General features: G+C 35.7%; 1 protein-coding gene across 3 annotated transcripts in view; it reads right to left on the bottom strand.

Annotated features, from left to right (window-relative positions):
- Window positions 1-686: 686 nt before the first annotated feature.
- The window catches only part of Drgx (Dorsal root ganglia homeobox), a 157,984-nt gene continuing 145,969 nt past the window's right edge, over window positions 687-12,701 (bottom strand). For all 3 annotated transcript variants that reach the window (XM_076429499.1, XM_076429500.1, XM_076429501.1), the window contains one exon: window positions 687-5,907. In XM_076429499.1, coding sequence (XP_076285614.1) covers window positions 5,418-5,907 — 490 coding nt within the window. In that variant the 3' untranslated portion in view covers window positions 687-5,417. The remainder of the gene's footprint in view (window positions 5,908-12,701) is intronic.

Raw genomic sequence — 12,701 nt, 5'->3', positions numbered from 1 at the left:
GCGTTTCCGACAATTTTATACTATTAGCTGTGCAAATAAGTTCCTTCCCCTTTGTTTTCTACGATCACAACTTCTGACTGAATTCGAATTACTTCCCGATTGTGGCGCCATCTGAAACAACATTCTTTTAGCTTTAAGAAGCGTCGTGATGAGCGCTCTAAGAGTTCCTATGTCCTATGCAACAATTTCAAGCAATATGGCGTGCGAGAAGCGTCATTTGCGTCACTCACTGCTTACTCTTTGCATTCCAGCTTGGGAAATCAGCTGTTGAAGCTACTGAAATGGTTTGCGCGGCACTGACAGAACGCCAGAGTACCAAAGATTTAAAGCAATTTTTATTTGGATAGACGATTATCGTTCAGGTGCACCGAGAAAGTTTGATGACGGTCAGTTGGAGGAGTTGCTCAACAAAAATCCGACCCAGACGCAAGACGAATTGGCAAAAAGATTGGGAGTCGCCAGACATTTGGAAAAAACGGGAAAGAACTTATTTGCACACCTAATATTTGCTACAGTAATTTTCTGAATAACTTACTGATCGTCCATCACATTCGTCGGCAAACTCATTAGTCAAAAGAGCCAAATATCAGCAGTACAACGATTTAGATTCCTTCCGAGAGCCATATTCCTTTACAAGAACAAAGTTTTTAAAAATACGATCATGATGTGAAATTCAATTAGAAATAATTAAAAGTTGCCAATATTTATATTCAGGAATTTTAAAAATAGTCTGATATTTACACACTCCAATCGATATTAAAAGATACGATGTAACAAATAACGCATTCACGAAATTATTCTGTTAGTTTGTGAATAATAGTCCCTTTACAATACTACGTACATTTGCAACATGTTTATTTTCATCATACGATTCATTCCTCTAATGATTAAATATTATACTTATCACAATTTTTCGGAAATCTTCTAAGAAGTCTATCATACAAAAGATTAATAAAATTACATCACTCCTCCATTTTCTTTTCCGCAATGTGGCCAACTATTGGTATTATCTAATTCGCAGAATTTTGCAATAAAATATAAGTAAGAAGGAATTCGAACTCATAATTTGAAAAACTATAAATTTATTTACAGTAATGCGCACCTTTAACTGTGGTACTATAAATATTAAATAAAAAGAGAACGCTCACTTCGTAAACTCTAAATCAAGTTACAATTTTAAATTTTGCAATTGTGAGTTTTGACAATTTTCTAAATTTTGTAAATTGACCAGCACAAAATAAAAAATCACTATTCTGTTCTTTAACTCGAATTGATTATTCCATTCAATGGCAATCAAGTTAATATTTATAATGAAGTCTTTAGAGATTCAGCTGTAATTTTAGCGATCTAATTTTTATAAATGCAATGGAAATCTTCTAAATTGAGAAAATTATTCAAACTTCTCTGTTGGGCTTAATATTATAGATTATGTAGTGTAGCTTCGCCACAAGAATTCTCCAAGTTCCAGGTACCTATTTCAGGATCGGATATATTGGAATATCCGCGCATTCGAATATCCACGAAACAATTTGGTTCGACACTGACACGTGTCTTGTCATTGAAAAATCAGTTTTCACTTATAGAAATATTATTCCTGTTGGCGCGTGCTTGCTTCGCGCGATTCAACCGGACATCCGTGTTACTTGGATAATACGGATATCCGTATTATTTGAATAATATGATAGAGTAATCATATAATTCAAGAAAATTGTGGTAGACTCGATTTAAGGGTGATAATATAAATTATTCTATTACAATATAAATTATCCTCTGCACTCAACTGGTCTCGTTGTACAATGACGTATTGAATTTTTCTGTCTTCCAATTGAACTCAAAACGCTTTATTCTTGTACGAAAATAAACGTGTGCATTTCATATTCGAATGAGAACCGAGCTTCAACGAAACCATTGTATTCAGTCATAAATAGATTGCAGATAATTATGCAGGTACAGGATTTACTCTGCGTAAGATCTCTAAAAACTTTTTTCTGTATTCAGATTTTCATTATATTCCCGTACATTTCGCTGTGGCAAATTTGTAAAATCCAAAAATATTGTAAGTGCTCCAAATCTGCAGTCTATTTATAAATAACTTCTAGCTGTTCCTTTCACGAAAAAGTTGTATCAGCTACTGTGCGGTAACTTAGAAATTATTTTAAAAATATTAATTAACATTAGCAAAACATACGCGGAACATGTCTGAAACAGGAATAGAAGTTGTAACAATCTCGGTAACTTTGATAAGAAAACAAATGAACGATAGAGTAAGTACTATCGAAATATTACTGATCGTTCGGATCCATTTTTTTAGGAAATGAAAGCATTAGGAAAGACGAAACTCAGAAATGTTATTTCTCATATTTGCTTGAAATATACTCTGCAAGATCTAATTCGTGGAATTAGATACAAGAAATAAGAACGATAACAGAATTGTGAATTTTTATGCAAACATTAATTAAAAATCACGTGAAAGAGCGAAATTTTTTAAATTATTCCTTTTGGAAATCTTTCGTGGCCTTAATGCAAAAATCTCCCAGTTTTAATTCGATTCAAAATCTAATTCGTGGAATTAGATCCAAGAAATAAGAACGATACCAGGATTGTGAATTTTTATGCAAATTTTAATTAAAAATCACAGGAAAGAGCGAAAGTTTTTTGTTTATTCGTTTTGGAAATCTTTAGAGGTTGCGAATGAACAAAAATTCGCGAAATAATTGATTTCAATGATCGTTTCGTAAAAATGCACAGCCATTAAAACTGAAAATTGAGTAACTTGGGCTAAACTTCACCTTACGGGACTATAAATTTTGAATTTTTTATTAAATCCCGTAGATTTCGACGAGATAATGCAAAAAATCCAAGTTTTAATGATAGGAATTCACTGGTTCAAAAGTTACGCAAAATTACATACGTGCTTGTAGTGTCATCTAGCAACTCTGCTCATCAGACGCGCGACGCTGAGTACATACTAATATGGCGGAGCCCTTAAAGCCACTCAACAAACGCGCATTCAACTTTAAACACACGTAACTTCCGAACGAGTGAATTCCTAACGTTGATACTTGGATTTTTAACATTTTCTCGATAAAATCTACAGGATTATATGTACAAGAAGAAGTGCAATATCAGTGGTCCCGTAAGGTGAAATATGACCGTACTTTGAGTAACAATCACGGATATTCGAATGCTGTTTCAAGTTTGAATGGACTTGGACTTTGCCTGTCGAACAGTTAAGTATAGAGCACATCAGGCACGTATTGGTCCTTCACGGTCGACGGTTCGTCTTCGGTTTGATCTAACAAGGAACGAAATTATTATACAGGGTGTCCCAGAACAAGTGTCGTTCCTTGAAATCGGAGGTTCCTGAGACCATTCTAAGAGACATTTTCCTTTGCACCAATGTCAACTGCGGCTTTGTTTAGGAGTTATTAACGAAAAACACGGACCAATCAGAGCCCGCCCTGGGCCGCCGCGCCGTCACGATGCGATGTCACAGCGTACCGCGACACTCGCTTGCCGGCGCGGCTTGGCGCGCCGGGCCAGGGTGCGCTCTGATTGGTCCGTGTTTTTCGTTAATAACTCCTAAACAAAGCCGCAGTTGACATTGGTGCAAAGGAAGATGTCTCTTAGAATGGTTTCAGGAACCTCCCATTTCAAGGAACGACACTTGTTCTGGGACACCCTGTATGTATGTGTATCAGTGCTGGCGAATGCTTTAATATATCGACATGTTTTTATATATCGAATTTATAACAGATTGCTGAGTTTCGTATGTTTTTACAGAATATTGACGTGTCTTCTATTACATTATATTATGCTTTATTTAAATGGAAATTTAAAATACTTTCAGGTATAGAGAATGAAAAATTGTACTCGTTGTCAAGATTAATAATGATGTATTTCGTAACGTTTATGCTTACGACGCTATCTAAATAATTTCTCGTTGAACGGAAGTTTGATTTGGAATTGACATAAATGACAATTTGAATTCAAATACACCAGTTTGTTCTTTGTATTTTCGTTCAGAAGTTTGATTATCCTACAAGATTAATATTTGGTATTAAAGTGAATGAACGGGTAAAGCTACGTCCACACTGAAGCAACATTCAGCAAGTTTTCGTCGCTCTCCGTTGCCTTCTACTTTTTTTTATCCGATAAAAGAAGAAGGAGGGAACAGAAGGCGACGGAAAGTTGCTCCATATTGCATCAATGTGGACACAGCTTTATGTTCAAAAAATGAAAGTAGCGCAAAATTCTATAACACTTTGGGTACTGGTAAATGCAAACGGTTTCAGTTAACAAATACTTGACAAGCACAGTATTCGTAACACGGTTAGATACCCTTACAATTACTATAAATAATTCAAAGAAATTCTATTGTCATGTACGCATTACTTGTCAATAGTTCATCATAATCATTTGTTATTTCCTTCGGTTTCGGTAACTATAAGTTAGAGCGTAGCAAAATGCAATTTTATCATATACAAAAATTTCACTTTAAGGAACAGTATTGAATTTGCACCTCTGATGGAGAAAACGGAAAATCAAGTTCACATCCGGAATATCCCGGTTAAAATTTCCAAATAAACAATTTTTCAACAAATGTATCATTAACTGAAAAATGCACGTCCAACAGTATAAAACATTTCGAAATCAATTAACATATTCGCTTTAAAACGGATCGTACACGGTGCTGGCTTAAAAGTATGAGACTAGGTCTCACAATTAACTTTAATTGTATAAAACAGTCGAAGTGACTGGTTTTTACTTGTTTATACAAATTACCGGCCTGCATTTATTGAAATTTCGATATAGCATATGCAGAATACAACAAATTCAACTGAGACTATAATATGGGCATAAATAAATCAATATATTTAATAATTTTTCACGAGAATAGCTTTTCAGCAATTGTAGAACAAGAACAAGAATTTTACATTTTCATTGACTTTGAAACCTAGTCTCGTAATTTGCTATTGCCGTTTAAACTCTAGCGTTGACATAGCAGATTGTTGACTGCAAGGCTGTGCCCTAATTAAATGTTACATAGCGACGAAATGGTCGTTGCTGGCCGACCACCTAACACAACTGCTTAATTACGCCTCTAAAAACTTGAAAAATCGAAACGCGTTACTGAGAATCCATGATTGCGTCGCTGTGTCACACCTAATTAAGCCAGAAATCGTAGTTTCTAAATGAAACAGCTGTCGACGACCATCCTGCGGATCGTTATTCTCATTCCAGTATTTGGGTGTGTAAGCCCTAACCGTATCGAAAATACTATAATCCTTAACAGAGTAGAGAGGGAAAAGCAAAAAGTGTTAGTGTCCAGAAAGTTATACGTGCCCAGAGTCAAGGGTTGTCTTTTGGCCAAACATTCAATTAGCCGACAGGCGAGTGCCGATCACAGGATGCTCCTAGGGATCCTCTTTCGTGGTCGGTTGTATCTGATGCACCATACTAGAGAGGTGATGGTGATGATGTTCCGGCCTCCTGGAGAGTCCCAGCAAGGGTGGCAGCAATGGTAGAGGCAAGGGCAAGGGCAGCCCTCCGGGAAAACCTGCTAGTCCACCAAGGAGCGCGGACGCGGTCGAATGTTCCTGAGCCTTTCTTCTAAGCTCTGCTAGACTGCTGCTTCTGTGGAGGTCACCAGTCCCCGGCTTGCAGCACCCGCAAACAGAGCCGGGCCAAGCTGCCGACGACCAGGATAGCATTTCCTGCAGACTTCCCGGCCGATGATCGCTTGAAGTCCATAGTGAAGGAGTTGTCGAGGTCAAGGATGTAGGCGCGCTGCTGACCACTTTGTTGCCAAACAACGGCGGAGAGAACTGAGCTGCCAGGTGCGGAGAAAAGAAGAGAGACGTCGGGGGCTCCACTGGCCTGAATCCTGCTGCTAATCCAGGAGCGCTGGAAAAATAATCAGAAGTATTGGGTCGTTGCATATGAAATAATGTCCGTTTCTTAACAGTAACCTTAAGGCAGCGGTTTCCAACCGGGGAGGCGCGGGCTACTACCAGGGAAAGCGCCAAAATTTCTAATAAAAAATTAATGTTCATACCATAATATCTACAAATAAATAAACTTTCTATCGCAACGTAACAGTACAAATTCAGTGAAGTAATGTTTATTTTTATTTTTCTTACATTTTTATACATTCATTTAAGCCCTATTAAAAAATTATCCGGAGCTGAAGATTTTAAAAATGACGCCTTTGCAAACGCTCCGTTTCTGTTTGGCGAATCGTATGCAAAACAGTCGCGACAAATTCCGCTTGCTGATAATACAGTCGGAAGAAGAATCAATGATATATCTGAAGATATTTGCGATCAATTAGTTTCTCGGCTGCGTACTTCGAAATTCTCCATTCAAGTAGATGAGGCAATTGATATAGCTAAAGATGCCCATTTAATTGCATACGTTCGATATGTTGCGGAAAATAATATATTATTAGAAGATATATTATTTTGCAAACCCATTCCTGTAAAGACCACATCCATGGAGATGTTTAATATAATAGACAGTTTTTTTGAAGAAAACGACATAATGTGGAATAATTGCATTGGACTGTGCACCGACGGAGCTCACTCAATGTTCGGATACAAAGCAGCAGCGGAAAGAGCAGCTATAGTGTCAAAACATATGAGCGAGGAACTGAACAACATTTTTACGAAAGTTATAAAAATTATAAATTACATTAAGAACAGTCCTTTGAGAGCTAGGCTGTTTGCAAAGCTGTGTGTTGATATGGGAGCTAATTACACTGTCCAACACCAAATTTGATTTCAATATACTGTTGGGTCCTTCTTATAGAGTTTTTTGCGCTGATTCCGAATCTGGTTTTAATTTTTTTCCTATACGTCCAGTTTTTGAGAAAATGGAGTTTTAAAAAAATACATATTTTTCAACTTTAAACAAATATTGCGATGTTATTATAAAAGATATTGAATTGTTGTTTACAGCAAAAGATTCTGTAGACTTTCCCGAATACAGTGATATCCAATATTAATACATTATGATTGTTTAAACATGTTTAAACAATGATTAAAGACGGAGATGCACCACTTTTGCACCAATTTTTGCGGATATTTTCGAATTTATCTCAAAAAATAAGGGTCCAGCGAAAAATTGAACTATACCACGCGAAAGAGCAGACTTTTATCTTGAGAAACCCCCTTGTGAAGTTTGCATGGTCGACGTTTTTACCGAACCAGAAAGCAAAATATCTTCGCCCGACATGCGTTGACGCCAGTGGTGCTCTTCCACTAGCGCGGTCATTCGTCGGGATACGGCGCGGCGCGCTGCGGTGAAACGGCGCGTGGCTATAAGCGCGCAATTATGTCAGCTTACTTAAATGTAATATTTTATTAAATGTGTTATACTATTGTTATTTATTATTTATTAGTATATTTATTCTGTATAAATTATTTTATGTATTTTTTAATGTTAGTCTCTCGTTTATAGTATATTTAATACAAAAAATACCTTTTGTAACAAAAAAATAATTTATTCACACACTACACTATTACACTATTTACAATGCTAATATATATGTGTACACTATTCAGATATAATACACTATATCGATTTAATATGGAGCAAACTATTTTAATTATGTATTTAAGTCAATAAAAATAGTCCCGTTTATATTGTGTTTGGACTTATTTTACTCGGAAGAATCTCGAGTGTTCATTGGCACTATAATTACAATACATAGATAAGACGACAATTACTGAAAATAAAATTTTTCAGTCACCGCATTGCAGACTTTCCTTACATTGTATGTATTCCGTTGTCCGTAGACCGTCATTTATTTCAAAATATCGTGTTGGTTCTTAAGAAAACTGATGCCAGAGTTCAGTTTCGGCTTTGTGTTTGTTGAAATCAGTAGTGTCAAGCATTTCAAATCTGCATTGCTACGTATAAAACTTCATAAAAAACATTTATAGTATTTTAGTTGTTGTGTATATAATATATGTATTTTAGTAGTGTATTATATCTGAATAGTGTACACATATATATTAGCATTGTAAATAGTGTAATAGTGTAGTGTGTGAATAAATTATTTTTTTGTTACAAAAGGTATTTTTTGTATTAAATATACTATAAACGAGAGACTAACATTAAAAAATACATAAAATAATTTATACAGAATAAATATACTAATAAATAATAAATAACAATAATATAACATTTAATAAAATATTACATTTAAGTAAGCTGACATAATTGCGCGCTTATAGCCACGCGCCGTTTCACCACAGCGCGCCGCGCCGTATCCCGACGAACGACCGCGCTAGTGGAAGAGCACCACTGGCGTCAACGCATGTCGGGCGAAGATATTTTGCTTTCTGGTTCGGTAAAAACGTCGACCATGTAAACTTCACAAGGGGGTTTCTCAAGATAAAAGTCTGCTCTTTCGCGTGGTATAGTTCAATTTTTCGCTGGACCCTTATTTTTTGAGATAAATTCGAAAATATCCGCAAAAATTGGTGCAAAAGTGGTGCATCTCCGTCTTTAATCATTGTTTAAACATGTTTAAACAATCATAATGTATTAATATTGGATATCACTGTATTCGGGAAAGTCTACAGAATCGTTTGCTGTAAACAACAATTCAATATCTTTTATAATAACATCACAATATTTGTTTAAAGTTGAAAAATATGTTTTTTTTTCAAAGCCATGATTTTCAAAAACTGGACGTATAGGGAAAAAATTAAAACCAGATTCGGAATCAGCGCAAAAAACTCTATAAGAAGGACCCAACAGTATATTGAAATCACAAAAAAAGTTGAAATTTGTTGGACAGTGTTATACCTCACTTCTGTATTATTGCGAAGTTCGCTGGCTATCTCGTGCAAAAGTGATTCAAAGGGTGTATCAGCTCAAAGAAGAAATAGCAACCTTTCTCGAAGAAAACCACCATGAAGAGGCACATTTGTGGACGAACGATAATTTTATTGTTAAACTCGCCTATTTGGTTGAAATTTTTGGAAAATTGAGCGGTTTAAATAAATAAATGCAGGGATTACAAATGCATCCCCTTGTTCAAAAAGACAAAGTAAAACCTTTCATCAAAAAGCTGGAGTTATGGAAATCAAATTTACAAAAGAATGAGTTGGAAATGTTTTCACTTTCAAAAGATTTCTGGGACACAGCCAATACTGAAGCGAGCAAAAATCTTTTTATCGAACATTTGGATGGTTCAGTGCTGCATTTTTCAAATTATTTCAAAGACCTTGATTTCTCAAAGGTTTTGTGGATACAGAATCCATTTATCGACAATCAAGAAGACGAATTTGAGCTGACAATCATCGAAAAAGAAAAATTGATAGAATTATCATGCGACAGCTCACTGAAACAAAAGTTTCAAAATGAAACCATAATTCAATTTTGGGTGAATCTTAGTGGAGACTATGAATCTTTGTATTGCAAGGCAATGCATGTGCTTCTACCGTTTGTAACGTCTTATTTATGCGAAACGAGCTTTTCGGCACTGGCTGCAATGAAAACCAAATGTCGAGCCAGGTTAATAGTCGAGAAAGAGTTACGAGTGGCACTCTCCACATTGCCCCCAAGATTTGATAAACGTTGTGCCAATAAACAACAACACTCGCATTAAACTTTGTTGCATTAGATGTAGTTCAATTAGTAATTTCATATCAACATAAATATGCATGTTCCTATTGTTATAGCAAAACCTTGTTATTATTCTGTTAATTGTAGGTTTCAGTATTTTGAAACGTGTCTCTATTATTATATCGATTAAAAGATAGGGAGGCGCGGAAAAATAAATTTTTTTTAAGGAGGCATACTAGCATAAAGTTTGGAAACCGCTGTCTTAAGGAGATAGAGTCAGTGCTGCCAAACGAGGGGAATCGAGGTGAGATGATGTACCCCCTCCTATGTCTTGCAATTAATGCAAAAATTGTTTATTCTCCATACAGATCCGCAGTCTAGGATCATACATTCTAATGCAACAAACGCAGACATATCGACCCAGTATTGAAACAATGGGCGTAACAAGTAAGAAATCAGTGTAACCAACTACGTATGGGTAAGAGCAACCCTGATTTAAAAATTACTATGAAACAGTGCTAAAAGAGTTCGTCTCATGATAAGGAACTTCATTCACAGAACTACAGTAAATCCTCTATAAACGCAAAAGCCTCAAAAGACAGCGCGTGTAAAAAGAGACCGCGCGCGGCCGAAACGACTACGACTCTCGGCGTCTCTTTCTTTCCCATACGCCATACGCTGTCCTTCCTTGCGCCCGAAACGTTCATCGTCAATTAAACCACTAAATACAGTTGAAATGATATCGTGTTTGGTCTTATTTTAATCAGAAAAATGCCACAAATATATCAGTGAAATTTTCATTAAAAAATAAGTAATAATAAAAGAGACATTTTTATTGGTATTATACATTGTGAGGACGCACGGGCCTTTGAACTTTGAACTGTGCCAGCGACTGCGACTCTCCGCGTCGCATTAGTAGTGGTCCACACCGACATACCCGAGCCGAGATCAGATTACTACAGTGGAGGGGATATTTATTTTGCGTTTATCGTGCACGGCCTTTTTGCGTTTATAGAGGATTTTCTGTAAACATGGATTATTGCATGCAGATTCTACTTTAATTATTTTCATGTTCATTAACCATTTTTAATAGGAAATAGGTTTGATTCACTGAATTCTCCACAGATAAATACACTCGTAATGTTCAAACAAATTTTCATAACGTGGTATTGTTCATGAAAGTAGTCTCCTTTTGCGAGACGTCCATATTGTAGCGTAAAACGTTTCAATTGATTTTATATGTTGCATCTATTTATATAGTAAATATATATGGGTACAGCATGAAACAGTATTGCCTACATTTTTACTTTTACTATGGAATATACTTCGATAAAAAATACATAAAATATTTCACATTTCCACGACAGTGTAATATTTTACAATTCAATTAATTATTGAATTAAGTGGCTTTTACTACAATTATGTTTATTGTAGATGTATTATTCAATATTTCATTCTATCTAAAAAAAACGAAGTTTTTTAAACAGAACTTTATAGTAATAATAGTGATAATGAGATTATAGACAAAGAAAATGTTCAGGACTCCTCGGAAAGTGAATTAGAAAATATTTTGAATTTACGTAAAAGAAACAGTTTTTCTTCATCAATAACAGTTATCGACGAGGATCCAATTTTTTCAGCACTAATAACTGTTATTCGTAACCAAAAAGTATAAAAACCGATATTTTTTAATCATTATGTTGTTCGAACTTTTTCTTTACATCTTGTGTGCATTATCTTAAATTTCAAGAATAATCAACTTTTTCATTAATGATTTTTATCGTAGAAAATTTTAGAATAACTGTTATTTTTGGTCCCTGGCAGAAATAGCTACGTCTTAACTGTTGGTAGTTCTAGTGTTAAGGATGTTCTGGAGGTACAATGGGAGACAAAAGTACAAGAAATTCGAAATCCGTCAATATATTGGCAATGAAAGCCATTCATGAGTATATTTTGCATTAAAAAAATAGATTAATTTAAAAAGCTTTCGTTCAATTAGTGAATTTCATGTTATATTTATTTTTTAATCAAATTGTCTTCATATTATAAAAAATTCTACGTGACTTTTGCGAATAATTGTACCCTCTGATTGTAGCTATATTCAGTGGTCTACACAGTTGTCGCGTTTCCATGCTAGTGAGAAGGACAACACGATAAATTTGACGTTTTGTAACAGTTTATAATTTTTTGCTCTATACCTGTTTTGTGAATCCTAATAAATTTTGAACATAAAATTAATTACTTAATTTTTACTATATATACAAAAAAACTGGAGTTTCTAGTTGCGTTTTTTCAAGGTTTAAATAGGGTTTGAAGTGGAATTTTATGAATTCTCCATAAGAAGACGTGTTAAAATGTGCAAACCTTAAGTTGCTATAATTCCTAAACGGTGCAGTGAATCGAACCCAAACTTTGGTAAGTGCATTAATTTAGTAAGAATTATATCTTGTCAATTTTTCAAAAATTTTGTTGCGTTTTTATATGCCTCCAGAACATCCTTAAGATGTCTTGGTATTTTTTTTAACATAATGTAAGGTCCACGCTAGTGATCTGTGTTATCAACTCTGTTTCCTTAAAACTGTCTAGACCGCCATTAAATATCCACGTCTTTCGTTGCGCGTCCCTTAATCTCTTATCGAACTCGATCTCCCTTTAATGAAGCAGTTGCGATTCGTTTGATGTGTCGAAGAAGGGGTTACAATATTTCGTATCCAGTACAGTTTGGGAAGAGAGAGCGGCTTGGAGAAGGGTACGAAGGGAAGCGCGGAAGGGCCCACGAAAGCGCTAACCCGATTAGCACGCGCGATATTCCGCATCCTCCGCCAGCCAGCAGAAGCTGCTTCGAGGCGCTGATGATTATCTCAAATATTAATCGCAAATATTGTTTAATTAATGTAACAAGCCGGGGGTGAAGCTCCAGACGGCGCGCGGCGCGCCAGAGATAGAACGAGACAGAGCACTGTGGATGCAGCGAATTTATGGCGGTACGGGGGATGGTGATTAATCTGACAGAGAGGGATGCAGCTAAGGAGGTAAACCGGGAAATACGATGGCGGATAAACATGTACAAGCAGATAGAGCAGTTAGAAGAAAAAGACGAAATTCGGGAGATCTAAGTGAAA

This window comes from Lasioglossum baleicum, chromosome 8 (assembly GCF_051020765.1).
Source record: "Lasioglossum baleicum chromosome 8, iyLasBale1, whole genome shotgun sequence".
Lineage (NCBI taxonomy): Eukaryota > Metazoa > Arthropoda > Insecta > Hymenoptera > Halictidae > Lasioglossum > Lasioglossum baleicum.
The sequence above is the reverse complement of the archived record's forward strand: the minus strand, read 5'-3'. Positions and strand labels throughout refer to the sequence as shown.